General features: G+C 43.6%; 1 protein-coding gene and 1 long non-coding RNA gene across 4 annotated transcripts in view; one reads left to right on the top strand and one right to left on the bottom strand.

Moving 5' to 3' along the window:
* Positions 1 to 18,207, top strand: part of LOC132392583 (uncharacterized) — a 46,097-nt gene extending 27,890 nt beyond the window's left edge. For all 3 annotated transcript variants that reach the window (XR_009511585.1, XR_009511586.1, XR_009511587.1), the window contains one exon: positions 16,771 to 18,207. This is a non-coding gene — a long non-coding RNA (uncharacterized LOC132392583). The remainder of the gene's footprint in view (positions 1 to 16,770) is intronic.
* LOC132377427 (B-cell linker protein-like) lies at positions 999 to 13,028 on the bottom strand. The gene is made up of 8 exons (XM_059964800.1): positions 13,013 to 13,028; positions 9,190 to 9,220; positions 8,297 to 8,378; positions 7,118 to 7,152; positions 5,943 to 5,992; positions 2,822 to 2,905; positions 1,098 to 1,253; positions 999 to 1,016 (listed from the first exon to the last, which is right to left on the bottom strand). The coding sequence occupies exons 3-8, from the start codon at positions 8,356 to 8,358 to the stop codon at positions 999 to 1,001; spliced, it is 405 nt and encodes a 134-aa protein (XP_059820783.1). The 5' UTR covers positions 8,359 to 8,378; positions 9,190 to 9,220; positions 13,013 to 13,028.
* Positions 18,208 to 20,083: the final 1,876 nt, after the last annotated feature.

The raw sequence follows: 20,083 nt of genomic DNA, 5'->3' as shown, positions 1-20,083 counted from the left end.
GTCTAGGCTACATTGGGGCTTTGGGTGTGTTACAGGGCAACACACTGTAGAAAGGAACACGGCTGAACAGAGGAGATACCACCAGGGTGCTGCCTGGATATTAGGACTTTAGCTATGGGAAGGGACAGGATAGATTGGACCTGCTTTTCCTGGACTGAAGGAAGCTGAAGGGTGATCTGATCAATGTATATAAGGTTATAAGAGGCGTAGATAGGGTAGACACTCAAGAGTCCATTGGTAGGGGTATCAAAATCAAGCGGGCATAGGGTTAAAGTGAGAGGAAGAAGATTTAAATGGGACCTGAGGGATAGGTTTTGTTATACAGAGAGTGGAACGTGCTGCCAGAGGAGGTGGTAGAACCAGATACAATCTCTATGTTTGAGATTCACTTAGACATTTACTCAAATAGGGAAAGCAGAGAAAGATGGTCCTAATAGTGGGAAATGGGATCAGTATAGAGGAACAAAATGGCTGACATGGACACAAGCCCAAAGAGCCTGTTTCTGTGCTTTACAGCTAAACTATATAACCTGGAATATCTAAGCACCTGAATGATTCTAGACCATAAGAGTGTGGAAGCAAGAAAGGCAACAGTCTCCCCAGCATATTTTCCAGTCCATAGCCATGCCTTACTGTTTCATAAAACCAGACACACCGATCATTTCAGTCAGTTTGCTAGAACTCAACTACTGTTGCAGGTTAAAGTTTGCAATAGGCGTTGCCGCTGAAGCAAGGTCACCGCGAGAGGGGTGGGCAGAATCCATGTTGTAATTCAAGGTCATTTTTCGCTCTGATGATGAACTCACGGGCAAACCTACAGAGGCTGACATCAAGGGAGGTCCCATTACATTGAGCAAAGGATGGTCGTGGCTAGATCAGTTCATGATATCAAAGAATGAGCCACCAATGGAAGTGGTAGGTACAATGACAACATTTTAAAGACACTTAGACAGATATATGGTTAGGAAAGGGAATGGGCCAACCATGGTGAAATGGGACTAACTCATGCAGACAACCTGAGTTGGCATGGACAATCTGGGCACACCTGGCATACAACTTTCCACGCATACTAAGATGAGGAACAGCCTTCTACTCACCTTCTCTCCTGCCTTCGCCTTGCCAAGAATATAGTGACTTCTGAATTCATTAGAGCGAATGGGAATGTTGAAAACTTTTCTCTGGTACAACACTGCCAAAGTATAGGGTTGGTTTTTGCTCTCTCTTGAACTAGGTCGCACTAGGAATGCACCATCCTTAGGTTTACAAAAAAATGCGTTATTCATTACTAGATACACTCTTACACTCTTGTTTCCTCAGCTGATTTCCATTGACTCAATTCCCTTTTGGTTAAAAAGAGCAAGGACGTAATGTTGCAGCTTTGTAAGGCATTGGTGAGACTGTGCTTGGAGTATTGTGAGCAGATTTGGCCACTTATCTAAGAAAAGATGTGCTGGCGTCGGAGAGAAGGAGGTTCGTGAGAATGTGCTTGGGAATGAAAGGGTTATGTTAATATGAGGAGCATTTGATGGATCAGGAGCAATACTCACTGGAGTTTAGAAGAATGGAGGGCAGTAGTGGAATCTCAGCGAAACCTATCACATGTTGAAAGGCCGAGAAACAGTGGACGTGGAGAGGGTGTTACCTATAGTGGGGGAATCTAGGACTGGAGGGTACAGTTTCTTCTACAGTTTCATCCTGATGTCCCTTTAGAGCAGAGATGAGGAATTTCTTTAGCCAGAGCGTGGTGAATCTGTGGAATTCATTGCTGTAGATGGCCAAATCACTGGGTATATTGAAAGCAGAGGGTGATTAGTAAGGGTGTTAAAGGTTATGGGGAGAAGGCAGGAGAATGGGGTTGAGAGGGATAATAAATTAGCCATGAATGGTGGAGAAACTCATGGGCCGAATGAGTTAATTCTACTCCTATGTCTTATGGGCTTATGGAAAGTGCTTAAGCCCAAAGTGCAAAAATCCATCAAACTTGAAAGAAGTATGCAAGATGATGTGTCAGTACTAGAGGAGTGTACACAATATGTAGAGGTTATATATAAAGAAAGGCTATAGTTGCTCCCTCACCATTGTTGGATTGAAATCCTAGAACTCAATCCCAAACGGGAGAAAACCTGCAGATGCAGGAAATCCAAGCAACACACACAAAATGCTGGAGGAACTCAGCATCCATGGAAAAAAGTACAGTCAACGTTTTGGGCCAAAACAACAACACTTTTGGAGCAATTTTCCTAATAGTGACTGCTGCCTGGTGACTCACAGGCCGGTGGCTATTGGCATTTCCACATATTGTGAATACATAATAAATATTTTATGGGTATAATGTCCTGAAGGGGATTTCAAGTGCTACTATTCAAACCCTTCTATTGGCGAAACAGGAGGAAAAACAAAATGGCCTCAGAAAGCACGGTGAAAAGCTGCTGGAGTGTGAGTGTGCTTGCGTGCTGAAGGACAATTGAGCTGAAGGAAGCACAAGGAGGAATAAAGGGGAAAACCAGAAAAATCTGCAAGTGCTCGGCTATATTGCCAAGCAAAATTAGGGTCATAGTCAGTAACAACATCTGGAGTCAAAGTGAGAGATTCATTTAGACAGGAAACAAACCAACATGGGAATCAGTGAAGCATTTTTTTTTCCCAAAATACATGCTAAAAGAAGATTGACTGTATTGAAAATCCTGTTCTACAATTCATCAGAACTTAAAAATATTTTCTGTCTTCACCAAACGAGCTCAACCAGCCAAGTGCAATTTTTGGAAGTGGAATGTTTTGTGCAGAAATGGGGGGGGGGGGGTGAAGGAAATCTGATGCCTACCTTGCCGTTTTCAAACAATGCAGCTTCTGCTGTCTTTCGATCACACATGTTTGCAAACCAGGGTTTAGCTTGTAAACCGGCATTCTGTGGAGTATGATAAAAAGCTATTTTTCATTTATTGCATGATATTAGATTTTCTCTATCCCAACTGACAAGCACGGTGAAAGAAAATTAGCCACAGTGCAAGTGAGTGGAAGATCCGGCATCACTTCCTTAATGGCCCTGCTGCATCTTTGCTTTGTGAGGAAGAATTAAATCTAACCATCTTAATGAATCACAGGAGCTGCAGTGCACAGCTTCTAACCTCTACATGCATCAGGTGTTTGGAAGATGACACCACTGGTGGAGTTTCCATTCAATATTTTAATCTGGAAAGTTCAAATGGAGGGTAGTACTTTGAGGAATTTTGCTTCTAGAACCATGGGAAAGAAGAACGTTATCTAACTAATCACTGACCTGGTCTCTACAATGGTAAGACATCTCAGTAACTTGAAAGCAGCAGCTTTTTAATCTTATTTGCAAGAATTGAATTGACTTTATTTCTTCATTTCTTACCTCCTTCACATACATGAGGAGCAAAAATCTTTAAGTTACATCTCCGTCTAACTGTGCCATGTGCAATCATAGTAATTTATAATAAACAGAACAGTCAATGTAATATGGAGTACACTCAAATCAGCATGAGTACATCAGTCTGATGGCCTGGTGGAAGAAGCTGTCCCGGAGCCTGTTGGTCCTGGCTTTTATGCTGCGGTACCGTTTCCCGGATGATAGCAGCTGGAATAGATTGTGGTTGGGATGGTTTGGGTCCCCAATGATCCTACGGGCCCTTTTTACACACCTGTCCTTGTAAATGTCCTGAATCATGGGAAGTTCACAACTACAGATGTGCTGGGCTGTCCGCACCACTCTCTGCAGAGTCCTGCGATTGAGGGAAGTACAGTTCCCATACCAGGCAGTGATAAAGCCAATCAGGATGCTCTCAATTGTGCCCTTGTAGAAAGTTCTTTGGATTTGGTGGCCCATACCAAACTTCTTCAACCGCCTGAGGTGAAAGAGGCCTTTTTCACCACACAGTTGGTGTGCACAGACCACGTGAGGTCCTCGGTGATGTGGATGCTGAGGAACTTATATCTGTTCACCCTCTCAATCCCAGATCCACTGATGTCAATAGGGGGTTAGCCCGTCTCCATTCCTCCTGTAATCCACAACCAGCTTCTTTGTTTTTGCAACATCGAGGAAGACGTTGTTTTCCTGACACCACTGTGTCAAAGAGATGACTTCTTCCCTGTAGGCCACCTCGTAATTGTTTGAGATAATGTAGTGTCATCTGCAAATTTAATTAGCAGATTAGAGCTTCCCTCCGCTTTGATAACCTTTGCTCTCCACTCTGTCCTGTTCCACCTGGGAAATGCCAGGCTGCTGGTTATAGACTTCATTTCGGTGTTTAACACTTCCATAGCCCAGAAACTGGTGGACCTCAACGCTTCCCTCTGCAGCTGGATCCTGGACTTAAGGCCACAGTCAGTCCATGTGGGCAGCAACGTCTCTACTCTGTGGGCAGCCTCACCACGCACAATGATGAGTCAGAGTACAGAGATAAAAAGAGCGGCTGGTGGACTGGTGTGAGAAGTAAGCCTGTACATGGAGAAAACCAAGGAACTCATTTGTGAGCTTCAGGAAGGTGCAGACAAATCATCCTGCTCTGCATATACACGGCTCCTCCATAGACTGAGTTGGGTGCACCAAATTCCTGGGAGTTCACATCACGGATGATCTCCCTTAACATCATCTGCCTGAACAAGAAGGCGCAGCAGTGCCTTCACTTCCTAATGAAATCGAGGAAAGTGAGGCTCCCCCTACCCCATCTTAACTGCATTCTACAGGAGCACCACTGGGAGCATCCTGACAAGTTGCATCTCCATCTGGCATGGGAGCAGTTGGGCATCAGGCCGTTAGTCCCTACAAAGGACCGTGAGAATGGCTGAGGAGATCACACAGTCTCTCTACGATCCATCCACCGGGGGCATTTATCAGCAGCGCTGCACACACAGGGCTCCCACCCATCCAGTCACGTTCCTCTTTGACTTCCTATCATCACGATGCATAAACACAAGAACGGTCCGAGTGGAAACAGTTCTTCCCTCAGGCCATTAGGCTTCTGAACTCCCTGCCATATTGCATTCAAAGTGTCACTGTTCTGTACCTTACAATACTTAATCTATGCACTTTAGTTTGCTTATTTATATCTGTAGATGTTATCCTTACCTTTGTAAGTTACTATGTGTTAAGTGTACAACAGTGCTGTACATCCTGCTTTGGAGAAACATCTCATTTGACAGTATACATGTACTGTATATAGTTAAATGGAAGTAAACTTAACTTAATGTTCTCAATGACATATTCAGGAAATGTGGAATGTTCAGGTAAAGAAATGCAATATTTCCAAAGAAATCTAGCATTAACTAAATCAGTAATCTTATCCACAGTGTCTTGTTATCTCACGTGCCTGCCCTATTCCAGGCTTTTGACTCCTTTGGATGGGATTATCCCAGTGCTTTCCAGCCACAGTCCCAGCTTCCACTGTATATAAACAAGTTCTTCTACTGATATTCTAAATCATATCAATCAACCTTGCCATTAGCTCTTCGTCCACAAAGACATACATTTTAAATTTCTCATCCCTCTGTATATAATCTTTCTAAAAACTCTTCTCTCTCTCCCACTTTCTCCCACTCTCTCTCAATCTCTCCCACTCTATCTCCCTCCCTCCTTCTCTCCCTTCCCTCTCCCTCTCTCTGCTCCTCTCTCTCTCTCTCCCAGTCCCTCTCCCTCCCATTCCCTCTCCCCATCCCTCTCCCTCCCTCCCCTCCCTCTCTCCCTCTCTCTCCTCCTCCCTCTCTCTCACTTTCTCGTTCTCTCTCCTAGTCCCTCTCCCTCCCATTCCCTGTCTCCCTGTCCTTCTCCCTCCCTCTCCCCTGTTCCCCTCTCTTTCCCTCCTGAACTGCACTGGGGCACATCCAAACCAAAATGTCTAAATTCTTCCTGACAAGTTGTAATCAGGGCCTTACAACTGGACCTTACAAGTAAATGACCAGGGGTTCACTGGACCAACACCCACCTCTCCACCAGGACTCTGCAAAGAAGATGCCACGCTGCCACTCACGTTCCCTGACAACAGAAGACGCAACAGATGAAGAAGTATAACATGACAAATCTGCTGAAATTTCTATTCTAAGACGTTCATCACTTTATTCTTGTCATCATTTCTTTATCCTCTATCAACCAGTTAGTGAAGTTAATTACGATTGGAAGAGTTATGGAAAAATCAAATACAAACTGGTAGCATGATGGTTAACGTGATAATATTACAGGTCGGGGAGTTCGGGAGTTCAAAGTTCAATTTCAATGACTACAGTATTTTTCCCATTTATTTTCCTGTTCGTGCTTGTGGGGGAGAGAGGGAGAAATGGGGGAGTAAGGAGAGAGATTTATTTAGAATTATTGCTGAAATTTGAAGTAATTATATGACGTTCTTCCCTGAGAAGTAACCACAAGGGATAGCAAACCTTCAACAAATGAACACATTTTGCAGTGAAATTCAGACAAATTCCTTTGTCTATTTCTACTCATGTTGATTTGCCGTCTTGCTAATTAGCCACCCTTTCTATATAATAGCTGTCACAGCGTTGCTGATGAAAATCTAATTACCTTCAGGATATATATATATGAGATGTATATGCAATATAAATGAAAGTTGTGTCCCATCCCCAAGGTATATCATTATATAGATGCAAATATCCCAAAATCCAAACATGTACAAAGTTCAAAACATTTTGGATCAGAGGTATTCAACTTGTAACATCCCTTCCAGTAAGATGGTGGTACAGTTACAGTGGCTTCTCCAGGTCAAACCAAAGGTATAATTGTTTGTCCTTTATGTTTTTTTGTGCAATCACAAGACACTGCTGGATAATAAAAACTTCAAGTACTGCAGCTCTACCCACTAGCGAGTTGCTGGAGAATGATGGAGCTAGACGTATTCCATACCATGTTGTGTCCTGGACTTGGTATATACTGTTGTTGTGCAGAGGCGGTGCGTGGTCCAACAAATGGTGCAAGTCATTGTCTTTGTCGTTTTTATTGCGATCACAAGACATGGAGAAGCGGCTTTCAGTGTCTGAGTTAAACTCAAGTTTGCTAGTGAGAGGAAAAAGTCAAGTGCATCCTTTCACAGCCAGTGCTCATTGTCTGTTCCTTCACCTATTTTTCAGATAGTTGTCTAATGTCACTTACCCACGTAGTTTTCCTGCATTCTTGGAAAGGATCCACTGCAAATTAAAGCAGACAGGGTTAGGGTTAAATGAGAACCATAAATGCAGTAAGATGATGCACCACAAAAAAAAAGTCTTGGAAGTACTCAGAAATCATGCAACGTCTGTGGAAAGAGATGACATTTCAGGTCCGAAACCCTTCAACTGCTGAAGGGAGGAAAAAAGCCAGTTTTCATTGTGGAGAAGTGGGGTGGGTATAGAGGGATGATAAATAGGTATATTAGTTTATTATTGTCAGATGTACCAATGTACAGTGGAAAACTTCGCAGGTCATTTCATCACAACTCTGCATTGAGGTGGTATAAGGGAAAACAGCAACAGTATCTCCTGTTCTTGAATGACAACACATTCATGATGTTCTGCTAAAGATGCAAGAATGGTCAAGGATTGTCTATATTTGTTTACTGAGTCACATCGTGGAATAGGCCTTTCCGGCCCTTCGAATTGCCCCACCCAGCGACCCCCGATTTAATCCTAACCTTATCAGGGGACAATTTGCAATGACCAATTAACTTATCAACCGGGATGTCCCTGGACTGAAGGAGGAGATCGGGGCACCTGGAGGAAACCCACACAGTCAAATAAATAAACTCCTTAGCGGCAGCGATGGGAATTGAATCCAGTTTGCTGGTACTGCAAAATGTTGTGCTAACCACTACTCTACCCTTCCATTCCTATTTAATCTCTCACAGCAGCAGCCTGGGCACCATATGATAAGAATGCAATGAAAAGCCCCTGTTTCCACCAATAGATCTCCAATAATGCACACCTCTACTTGTCCCCGGTTGATAGTACCAGCACAGAAAAGTCCACTCAGCCCATCTAGTGCATGTCAAACTGCCTAGTCCCATTGACCAGCAGCAGGACCATAGTCCTCCACACCCCTCCCATCCATACACTTATCCAAACTTCTCTGTAATGTTGGAATCGAACCCATATTAATTCCATTAACCCACTTAATTCCATCTGGGCTGAGATACTAGATGAATCACTGATGACTAATGGATCCATCAGTTGGTCTGTGAACCTCCACTAGTCTCCACGTTGCCACGGCTGCTTCAACAACAGGTTTGTTTTCCCAACTAGTGCGATAAATAGAGAACAGATTTCTCCAGAATCAAGCCAGGGTACAGTCACTTACCTCTGAACGAATGGAGTTGGCACAAGTAGACCAAATCTAGATTGACTCTGTGGAATTGCCATTGAAGATCTCCTTCGAAGTTCTGTATACAAAGAATGTCTTGTGCAGTAAGAGACTTGTATTTATAGGATAAACTTAACAAGATCAGAACTTTCTCTTATACTGTTGAGAGGATAATTGTCATATCACTGCACACACAGCTGAACACTCCCATTACAGCAGGGGAAAGAAAAAGGCTTCAGAGAAATGCGGTTGATGCTGAGAATCCACCATCTTAGGTCATGCTCTATGTCCATTACTTTTAAAAGCATTTTGATTGAATTCTTACTTAGGCTTCCCACAGATCTTGAGATTGTAACATTGGAAATGTTTGTTACGTATTGAGTGTTGTGCATTCAGATACACAAGCTAGTTTGTGGTATTCCTAGGCACATAGGTTATGGTAACTGTTATCGTTTCCTAGTGAATACTCTTTAGTCGTTGAATGAATTTTTGGAATTAGGTGCTTTAAAGTTAATTTGATCAGCACATCTTTAACAGACAGTGGTGACAAGAATTAAAACATATAAAAAGTGTTAGCAATTGATCTGTTGTAAACGTAGAAACATAGAAAATAGGTACAGGGGTAGGCCATTCAGCCCTTCAAGCCTGCACCACCATTCAGTATGATCATGGCTGATCATCCAACTCAGAACCCTGTACCTGCTTTCTCTCCATACCCCCTGATCCTTTTGGCCACAAGGGCCATATCTAACTTCCTCTTAAATACAGCCAATGAACCGGCCTCAACTGTTTCCTGTGGCAGAGAATTCCACAGGTTCACCACTCTCTTTGTAAATGGAAAGGATACAGTGTTGTGAGACTGAGAATAAAAGAGAAATTAAAATATGTACCTTCTGAAGGTAGGACAAGTTTCCCGGGAATCTGGAAAAAAGAAACTTACATTCTAAGTTTTGCTCTTAAGAAAGTAACTATGATTTAATTTAAAGATTAAATAATTATTTTTAAAAATCTATGTTTGCAGCAAGAGGAAAGATTTATTATTATTCACGTTAAAAATACGTTCTCCCGCAAAGAATAGCTCTGACTACAATCTGGAGCAATCTTGTTAGTATTGTCCCAAGTAGTCTTATCCTGATATGTTGTAATTGAATGGAAAATTCCCAGATTCCTTCCCTGATATGAGTGGAGTCAGGCAAGGTAGCAAATCCATTTCTTCACACTCTTTAGTAAAGTCAGGAATAAACCTTCAGCTGTCTGCTACACTTTGTACTAAGGTAGTTATGGTCACATATCCCACAGACATTCAATGTTCAGGGCTCAGAAATGAGGATGGACTACGTATGAGGTAAAGGCACCTGTGGGTGCAAGCACCAGGGAACTTAAAGGGAATAAAACTGGAAAGTTGAAATTTTCTCATCTGAATTTTAAAAAAAACTATTTAACACTCCTTTAACACAAGAAGTGTGAAGCAGGGAAAAAAGAAAATGTTGCTAGATTTTGAGAATTCAATTGAAAGCAGAAATTCTGCAGGTGCTGGAAATCTGAGCAGCACACACAAAATGCTGGATGAGCTCAGCAGGCCAGGCAGCATCTAGGAAAATAGTGCATTCGACATTTTAGGCCAAAACCCTTCGGCAGAACTCCTTAGAATGTTTTCAGACTCAGCTAATCAGGCAACATCTGTGGAAAGAGAAAGTTTCAGGATGGAAAACCTTTGATGGAAGTAAGTAAACGAGGAATTAGTTTGAAGGTACTAAAAGCTGATCTTCCCTGGGGTGACCCCCCCACCCCCACCCCGTGTGTAGTTTTGGACCTCACACCTAAAGATGCATATTCAGATTGTCATTCTCAGAAAGGGGAATTGAATAAAATCAGTTTATATTCACAGGAGGTTAGAAGATTGAGAGATAATCTCACAAATTCCAATAAGGATTAGATACACAGGAGACTACAGATACCAGAATCTGGAGCAAGAAGCAACCTGCTGGAGGAGGCCAGCAACCCGTCCTGATGCAGGGTTTTGGCCCAAAATATCAACTATTTCTCTCCTCTCACAGACGCTGCTCAGCCTGCTGAGTTCCTCCAGCAGATTGGGGGCACCATGGTAGATAGCAGTTAGCGCGGCTCCTCGAGGTTCGGAGGTCATTTCCGAAGCCGCCTGTAAGGAGAGTGTAAGCCTACGTCCCTCCCATGAACGTGTGGGTTGCCTCCACCTGCCCTGGTTTCCTCCCACTTTCCACTGACCTCCTGATTAGTAGGTTGATGGGTCATTGTAAGTTGTCCTGGGATTAGGCTTGGGTTAAATAGGTGGGTTGCTAGGCGACGAGGCTCGTTTGGCCAGAAGGGCCTGCACTCTAAAGTAAAAAGATCTTTTGTTGCTCTGAAAGGGATTGATCGGGCCTGTGCTGAGAGGCTGACTCATCACGCTGGAGGCCCGGCAGCTGTTTCAGGATAAGGGAATGCCCATTAGGATTGAATGACGAGGATTTCTTTCCAGTCAGAGAGTCGTGAGGCTTTGAAACTTTTGAACTCCTGTGAGTGTGTATTTGCATTCACTGAATATATAGGATGTATAAGACATTGAGAGGCATTGATCATGTGGATGGCCAGAGGCCTTTTTCCCCAGGCCTCAAATGGCTAACACGAGGGGCATAGTTTTAAGATGCTTGGAAGTAGGTACAAGGGGGATGTCAGGGGTAAATTTTTCACACAGAGAGTGTGCAGAATGCACTGCCAGCGATGGTGGTCGAGGTGGATACCGTAGGGTCTTTTAAGAGACTCTTAGACAGGTACACGAAGCTTACAAAAATAGAGGGCTATGCAGCAGGGAAATTCCAGGCAGTTTCTAGAGTAGGTAACATGGTCAGCACAACATTGTGGGCCAAAGGGCCTGTAATGTGCTGTAGATTTCTATGTTCTATGCTCTATAAGTGTGTTTGGGGAGAAGTGAATAAAATGAAGGAGTAAGGACACTGTGGCAGTGGATCAGTCAAGATACCAAATAGAGGAGTATGTTTATGGGGAAGAGTGACATACTCTTGGTTTATTTCTTCTGGTCTTTACCATCTCCAGGCTTGGACTGAATTCAGAACACGGCATCAAAATGATATGTAGGAATTCTGAAGGAAAAGCAGGGAATGCTGCAGCTATAGAACCAGATCTAGTGGATCTAATGGGGAGATGTTGTGAATACTTTGGGGAGACTCTCTATTGTTTTACCTTGTGGAGCATAAGTCAATGAGGCCACAAGATACAGGAGCAGATTTAGGCCACTTAGCCCTCGAGTCTGCTCCGCCATTTCATCATAACTGATCGATCTCTCTCAGCCCCAATCTCCTGCCTTCTCCCCGTATCCCTTCATGCCCTGACCAATCAAGAATCTATCAACCTCTTTCTTAACTATTTCCAATGACTTCCAGATTCACCACTCTCTGCCTAAAGAAATTCTTCCTCATCTCCATTCTGAAAGGACTCACCTCTATTCTGAGGCTGTGTCCTCTGGTCTTACTCCCCCACCATAGGAAACATCCTCTCCAGAACCACTCTTTCGAGACATTTCAACATTTGATTGGTTTCAATGAGGTCACCCCTCATTCTTCTGAATTCCAGTGAGTAGAGGCCCAGAGCCATCAAACGCTCTTCATATGACAAGCCTTTCAATCCCAGAATCATTTTTGAAAACTTCCTTTTAACCCTTTCCAATGCCAGCACATCTTTTCTTTGATAAGGGGCCTAAATCTGCATTACATCCTTGCTTTTATATTCTAGTCATCTTGAAATGCATGCTAACATCACATTTGCCTTCCTCACCACTAATTCAAACTACAAATTAACCTTTGGGGAATCCTGCACAAGGACTCCCAAGTCCCTTTGCACCTCAGATTTTTTAATTTTCTCTCATTTAGAAAATAATCTAGGCTTTTATTTCTTCTACCTAAATGCATGGCCACACACTTCCCAACACTGTATTCCATCCGCCACTTTGTCGCCCACTGTCTAAGTCCTTCTGTAGCTTTTCTACTTCCTCAAAACTACCTGCCCCTCCACTTATCTTTGTATCATCTGCAAATTTGGCCACAAAGCCATCAACTCTGTCATACAAATCATTGACACATAACATAAGAAGAATCAGCCCCAACTCAGACCCCTGTGTAACACCACTAGTCATTGGCAGCCAACCAGAAAAGGCTCCCTTTATTCCCACTCTTTGCCTCCTGCCAATCAGCCACTGCTTTATCCATGCTAGAATCTTTCCTGTAATACCATGGTTTTGCAGTTTGTTATGCAGCCTCATGTGTGGCACCTTGTCAAAGGGCTTCTGAAAATGCACGTACAGAACAACAACCGATTCTCCTTTGTCTATCCTGCTTGTTATTTCTTCAAAGAATTCCAACAGATTTGTCAGCCAAAATTTTCCCTTAAGGAAATCCATGCTAACCATGGGCTATTTTATCATGTGCCTCCAAGTACCCTGAAACCAGCAAGTCTTTTATTGTAGTTGTATCTCACCATACTTATGCACATGGTAATAAATTTGACTTGACTTTATCCACCAGTTTCCAATGTTAACGTCAAAATTTCAACAAAAGTTTTAATTCAACACTTTGATGCAACTTTACTCTCGAGGTCATGAGCTGCAGTTACATTTTGCTGTAACCTCAGCTACGTTCTTCATTCAGTTCTTTTTGCATACGGTTCAGCGACAATACTCACTGATTTTCCGACCGGAGCGGCAGGAGTCCCCCTGGAAGATAATACACTTTTATGAATTCACGACCTAATGCTCTAGGAGAAACACATCCCTTGGAAAGCAAAGGCAGAGGGAGAGAGGGATACTTTGATCCAATACGATCACCAGAATCTTGAGAAAATGTCCAGTGTCGTGCTAAAGAAGAGAGTGCAGCAAGCCATAGGGTGGTGGGGGTTTGTTGTGGCAAATGCAGTGAGAGAGGGTCTCATAGAACTCCCATTGAACAGATGAGTAAAGGCAGGCATGTCTTGAACTAAAGAAGATCGGCTTCACTTACACTGGAGGTAAACTTGGCAGTGACCTGGGACTATGTATAGTTTTATTTCCTTTCCCTGCAAAAAAGAAACAAGAGCTGAAATGTAGTCTATGCGAAGGGCATGGCAGAGTTTTTCAGTCAGTGCAGACAGGAAGAATAGTTATTCTGCCACTCATTAATATAGTGCATTGAATTTACCAAATATGCACCGCCTGATTTTTCTCTCCACTGGTGCTGTACCTTTCTGCTTCCCCAAAACCCTTTAAAATTAAGAGTTCCAAAGACTAGGTAGAAGACATTGGTGGAGACTTACTGTAGGGACTGGGGCCCACATTATGCACTTGTCATTCCATTTTAACCTCCAATATTGGCCGCTGCCTTCTATTTAACCGCAGGAGTGACAGCATCACAATTGAACCCAACTCTCACCAAGCAATAGGTGGACCCAGTGAACATTGTGGCAGGAAGGGCCACTCAAAGATAAAATGAAGGAACATTGTGCTTAGAGGCAGAGGATGTGAGCGGGGTGCTAAGCGAGCACTTTCCATCTGCATTTACCAAGGAGAAGCACATGGAGGATAGTGAGATCAGTGCTAATATGCTAGAGCTTTTTGAGATAAAGGAGGTAGTGTTGGGTTTCCAGGGCCAGGTTATTGAGAGAGGCAAGAGATGAGGTTGCTGGGGCATTGATCATATCTTCTCTAGTCGCAGGCAAAATCCCAGAGGATTCCCACAGCAAACAGCCAATGTTGTTCTGTTGTTCAAGAAAGGGAATAGAGATAATCATAAGATTATTAAGAGCAGAATTAGGCCATCAGCCATTGGGTCTGCTCCAACATTCCATCGTGGCTGATTTATTATCCTACTTGGCCGTATTCTCCTGCCTTCTCCCCTTAACCTTTGACACCCTGATTAATCAAAAACTTATTAACCTCCATTTTAAGCATTCTCAAATCCTGGAAACTATAGAGCAGCAAATCTTCTGTCAGCTCTGAGGAAGCTATTGGGAAGGATTTGTGGGGTTAGGATTTATGAGTATTTGGAAAGCCATGTCCTAATTGGAGACAGTGAACATGGCTTTGTGAGGGGCATAGTAACGTGACTGAGATTTTCAAGGAGATGATGAACATAATTGATGAAGGTAGAAGTATGAATGTTATCAATGTGTATTGCAAGTGAGGCATTTGTCAAGGTCCTTCCCGTAGGTTCATCCAAAAGATGAAGATGCATGGTATCTATATTAGCTTAGCTATTTGGATTCAGAATTGGCTCAGCCACAGAAAATAGAGGGTCGTGGGACTTATTCTGGTTGGAGGTCTGTGACTGGTGGTGTTCTACAGTAATCAGTGCTGGGACCTCTGCTGTTATATCTAAAAATGACCTGGATGAAAATGTAGATAAGCCTGTTGATAAAAACACAGATGGCACAAAGATTGGTGGTGTAGAGTGGAATATAGATGAGCTGCAGATATGAGAGGAGAAATGGCAGATGAAGTTTAATCTGGCATTTTGGGTGATCGAATGTAAAAGGGCCAGTACACTGTTAATGGCAGGACCCTTAACGGAGCTGCTGTACAGAGGGACCTTGGGGTTCTAGTCCAGAACTCCCTGTACATGCCTGCACAGGTTGACTGAAGGCATGCGACATACCAGTTGAGGAACTGAGTTCAAGCGTTAGGAAACTGCGTTGTGATGCAGCTTTACAAAACATCTGGAGTATTGCATTAAATTCTAGTCACTCCGTTAGGAGGATGTGGGGGCATTGTAAAGGATGTAGGAGGTGTTTACCAGGATACTGCCTGGATAAGATAGTGCTATGAGCAATTGGTTGGACAAACCTCGTTTGTATTCTCAGGAGCCATGGAGGCTAAAGGAAGACATGGTGAGGCTTATAAGATTATAACAGGCATAGACAGACAGCCAGTATCATTTCCTTCAGGGTCCAAGTGTCTAATACCAGATTGTATGAAATTAAGCGAGAGGCATGAGCTCAATGGAGATGTGAGGGGGGAGTCTTTCTAAACAGAGTGGTGGGTGTCTGGAGTGCACTGCCAGGGATAGAGGTGGAGGCAAATGTAAAAGAGGCAGTTAGGAGTCTCTGAGGTAGAATGTGCAGACAATGGAGGGATATGGACATTGCATAGGCAGAAAGGATTATTTTAGTTAGATATCTAATGATAGTTCGGCTCAACAGCACAGGGTAAAGGGCCAGTTCTTACGCTGGGCTGTTTGATTTCCTACAAAGATTAGAATTAGCTTTAATCATTCAGTCCCTGCCCAAATACCATAGTGGAAAATATGGCTCCTGGGAACAATTCTGGATTCAGGAGTCAACAGAAAGTCTGAGAGACAGGACTAGTACAGAGACGAGAAGACAGGTCTGAGAGCGATAGTTAAGATAAAGCGGAGGGCGGGATTGAGGCTGTCAGAGGAGGTTTGGAGGAAGCCAATGGGGACAATGTTAATCAAGGAGGCAGAGGGGCTATTGCATGGGGAAGTCGGAACATGAGCAGATGGGGTGGTCGGTGGAGTTGGACCTGAGCCTTGGGGTGAGCTCACAGGAGGCTGAGAGGCTGGGGAAGTGCCTTACAGGGTTTCAAGGTGATGAAGTGGAGGAGGTGGGGAGGCAACAATACAGGACTTATGCCTCGCCTCGTCTGGAGTGTGCTACAGTTGGAAAGGGTCAATCTGGCTCACTTCTGGGGCAACCTAGCCTAGTTTTGCCCGTGGTGCTCCAAATGGAAAACTGCATGGGGAATTACTTCATTCTATGCATGATTACATCGCTTGTACCATGGGCGTCTCATCCCACAACTGTCCGATTGTTGTCTCATTTTGCCCCATCTAAAATCCAATTCAGTCTCATTATGAAGTTGAAGTTCTAAGCACTTATTCTAATGTAAATTCACACATGCACATTTTTCCTTCCTGTACAATTCCCCCACCCCCATTTCTCCTGTCTGGGGTCAGCCGCACGAACCTTAGAGCTTTAGTCCCAACAGGAAAACGCTTGGTCCCTTGGGAAATACTATATGCAGCCAACTATTTTTATAGAGTACATCAGTGGTTATTCTTCCAATCTTTGACGTTCATATGACAATCAACAGTCAGCAGGATGTGAAATTCCTAATGGATAATGGGCTGAAAGTGAGAACAGATTTAAAAAAGAGATGGATGAATAACAGGAATATTATTGGAGAGGGAGAAATTGAGAGAAATGAGAGAGTGGCAGATTGCAACATTTAAGAGACATTTGGATAGGTATGTGGATGAGAGGGGTATGGAGGGCTCTGGTCCAGGTCAATGGGACTAAGCAGAACAGCTTAGATGGGCTGAAGGGCCTGTTTCTGTGCTATCACGCTCTATGACTCTAAAGAGGAGACAGTTTGAAAGGGTGATGTGATTTGAAAACAGTGTGCACAAGTGGGACAAAATGGACTTACCTTCTATGTTGTCAAACTCCAGGTATTCAGCATCGTCGGCATCCTGTGCAAAAGGAGAGCACACCGTAACCAACAAACCCAAACACACTGCTCGACCATCACATCGAACTACAGAAAATATTGTGTACCTCTGTGGGAAGGGGCATCGGAGGCCGTACGTGGCTTGGTGGAGGAGGCGCTGGTGAAGAACCTTGAAAGACGTTATTCATCATAGAAGCAGAGAACAGAAAATGTTAGATATACTGGTTCTAATTCCCTGTACTACATTAAGTGAGCAGGTACTGGGAAAACTAAATGCATCCCTCATCCCTGCAACAAATTCTGCTCTTTAGACACCACCTTTATCCTTTGGCAACAGCTGATGCTGAACCAGAGACCATGTGTCATATGTGGCCCCAGGCTGAGCTTACCCATGCCTTAACTAAGATGCTATTCCTATTTCAACAATCTTGCAGAATCTGATTTATTATCACTGACTTAGATGATGTCTAATTTGTTGTTTTGCTGCACCGTAAGAGCAGAATTAGGCCATCTGGCCCATTGAGTCTTCTCCTCCATTCCATCATGGCTGATTTATTTTCACTCTCAGCCCTATTCTCCTGCCTTCTCCCAGTAACCTTTGACATCCTGACTAGTCAAGAACCTAAAGCCTCTGCTTTAAATATACCCAACAACTTGGCCTCCACAGCCGTCTGTGACAATGAATTCCACAGATTCACAACCCTCCGGTTAAAGAAATTCCTCCTCACCTCTGTTCAAAGGGGATGCCCCTCTGTTCTGAGGCTGTGTCCTCTGGTCTTAGACTCCCCCATCAGAGGAAACATCCTCTCCATGTCCACTCTATCTAGGCCTTTCAATGTTCAGTACCTTCCAATGAGATCCTCCCCTCATCCTTCTAAACTCCAGCGAGGATAGAGCCACCAAATGCTCCTCACATGTTAACCCTTTCATTTGCATGAACCTCCTCCAGATGCTCTCCAATGCCAGCACATCTTTTGCTAGAAATGGGGCCCAAAACTGCTCACAGTACCGCAAATACAGCCTGACCAATGCCTTATGAGGCCTCATAAATAGAAATAAATAGTGCAAAAAAATAGGAATAACAAGGTAGTGTTCGTAGCTTTATGAACATTTCAACAACTTGATGGTGGGTGGGAAGAAACTGTTGTTAGGTCCTGCCCTGTCTCAGAATTCTATCTACCAATGTACCCATCACTTATATCAGACATTGGCCTGTAGTTTCCTGCTTGTTTTTCCTACTCTTCTTAGACAATGTTACCACATTAGCCACTGTCACCTGTGGCCAAAGATAAAGGAAAAATTTTTACAAGGGTATCTGCAATTTTTTCTCCAGCTTCCTGCAAGGTCTGAGAATGCACCAGGTCAAGCCTGGATCAGAATCAGGTTTATTATCTCCGGCATGTGACGTGAAATTTGTTAACCTAGCAGCAGAAGTTCAATGCAATACATAATCTAGCAGAGAGAAAAATTAATAATAATAAATAAAGTAAATCAATTACAGTATACGTATATTAAATAGATTTTTTAAAATGTGCGGAAACAGAAATACTGTATATTAAGAAACAATGGGGTAGTATCCAAAGATTTAATGTCCATTTAGGAATTGGATGGCAGAGGGGAAGAAGCTGTTCCTGAATCGCTGAGTGTGTGCCTTCAGGTTTCTGTACCTCCTATCTGATGATACCAGTGAGAAAAGGACATGCTCTGGGTGCTGGAGGTCCTTAATAATGGACGCTGCCTCTCTGAGACACCGCTCCCTGAAGATGTCCTGCGTACTTTGTAGGCTAGTGCCCAAGATGGAGCTGACTAGATTTACAACCTTCTACAACTTCTTTTGGTCCTGTGCAGTAGCCCCCCCTCCATACCAGACAGTGATGCAGCTTGTTAGAATGCTCTCCACAGCACAACTATAGAAGTTTTTGAGTGTATTTGTTGACATACCAAATCTCTTCAAACTCCTAATGAAGTATAGCCGCTGTCTTGCCTCCTTTATAACTGTATTGATATGTTGGGGCCAGGTTAGATCCTCAGAGATCTTGACACCCAGGAACTTGAGGCTGCTCACTCTCTCCACTTCTGACCCCTTTATGAGGATTGGTATGTGTTCCTTCATCTTAACCTTCCTGATGTCCACAATCAGCTCTTTCATCTTACTGACATTGCTGCTATGGCACCACTCCAGTAGTTGGCATATCTCACTTGTGTACGCCCTCTCGTCACCACCTGAGATTCTACCAACAATGGTTATAACGTCAGCAAATTTATAGATGGTATTTAAGCTATGCCTAGCCACATAGTCATGTGTATATAGAGAGTAGAGCAATGGGCTAAGCACACACTCCTGAGATGTGCCAGTGTTGATCGTCAGTGAGGAGGATATGTCATCACCAATCCACACAGAAGTAGTCTTCTGGTTAGGAAGTCAAGGATCCAATTGCAGAGGCAAGTACAGAGGCAACTTCTCAATCAGGATTGTGGGATTGATGGTATTAAATGCTAAGCCATAGTCAATGAACATAGGGGTTTGTTTTGTCCAGGTGGTCTAAAGCCATGTGAAGGGCCATTGAGATTGCATCTGCCGTTGGCCTATTGTGGCGATAGGCAAATTGCAGTGGGTCCAGGTCTTTGCTGAGGCAGGAGTTCAGTCTAGTCATGACCAACCTCTCAAAGTATTTCATCACTGTAGATGTGAGTGCTACCGGGTGATAGTCATTAAGGTAGCCCACATTATTCTTCTTAGGCACTGGTATAATTGTTGTCTTTTTGAAGCAAGTGGGAACCTCCTCATGTAGCAATGAGAGGTTAAAAATGTCCTTGAACTCTCTGAGTAGAGGCAGAGACTGAAGACTGCAGCACCAGCAGTGAGGACCAAGAAGGTTTGGACAAGGGAAGCACAGGAGCGCCTACAGGACTGCTTTGACTGCTAGTTGGTTGGGACAAGTTTTCAGAGCCTTACCAGGTACTCCATCGGGACCTTCTGCCTTGCAAGGGTTCACTCTCTTTAAAGACAGCCTAACGTCGGCCTCTGAGACAGAGATCACAGGGTCATCAGGTGCAGCAGGGATCTTCACAGCTGTAGTTGTGTTCTCCCTTTCAAAACAGGCATAGGAAGTGTTGAGTTCATCTGGTAGTGAAGCATCGCTGCCATTCATGCTATTGGGTTTCACTTTATAGGAAGTAAAACCATCAGCAGATGACGTACCTCCTGGTTCATCCATGGCTTTTGGTTTGGGAATGTACAGTAAATCTTTGTAGGTACACACTCATCCACACAGGTATTAATGAAGTCGGTAACAACTGCACCATACTCGTCC

Source organism: Hypanus sabinus, chromosome 1 (genome assembly GCF_030144855.1).
Source record: "Hypanus sabinus isolate sHypSab1 chromosome 1, sHypSab1.hap1, whole genome shotgun sequence".
Taxonomy (NCBI): Eukaryota; Metazoa; Chordata; class Chondrichthyes; order Myliobatiformes; family Dasyatidae; genus Hypanus; species Hypanus sabinus.
This window is presented reverse-complemented; position numbering and strand designations above follow the sequence as displayed.

Coding starts and splice junctions, on each gene's coding strand:
- LOC132377427 (XM_059964800.1), bottom strand. CDS start 8,358: ATGGCAATTCCACAGAGTCAATCTAGATTTGGTCTACTTGTGCCAACT. Junction 7,153..8,296: donor CCAACTCCATTCGTTCAGAG/GTAAGTGACTGT, acceptor TTTAATTTGCAG/TGGATCCTTTCCAAGAATGC. Junction 1,254..2,821: donor CATTGTTTGAAAACGGCAAG/GTAGGCATCAGA, acceptor TGTAAACCTAAG/GATGGTGCATTCCTAGTGCG.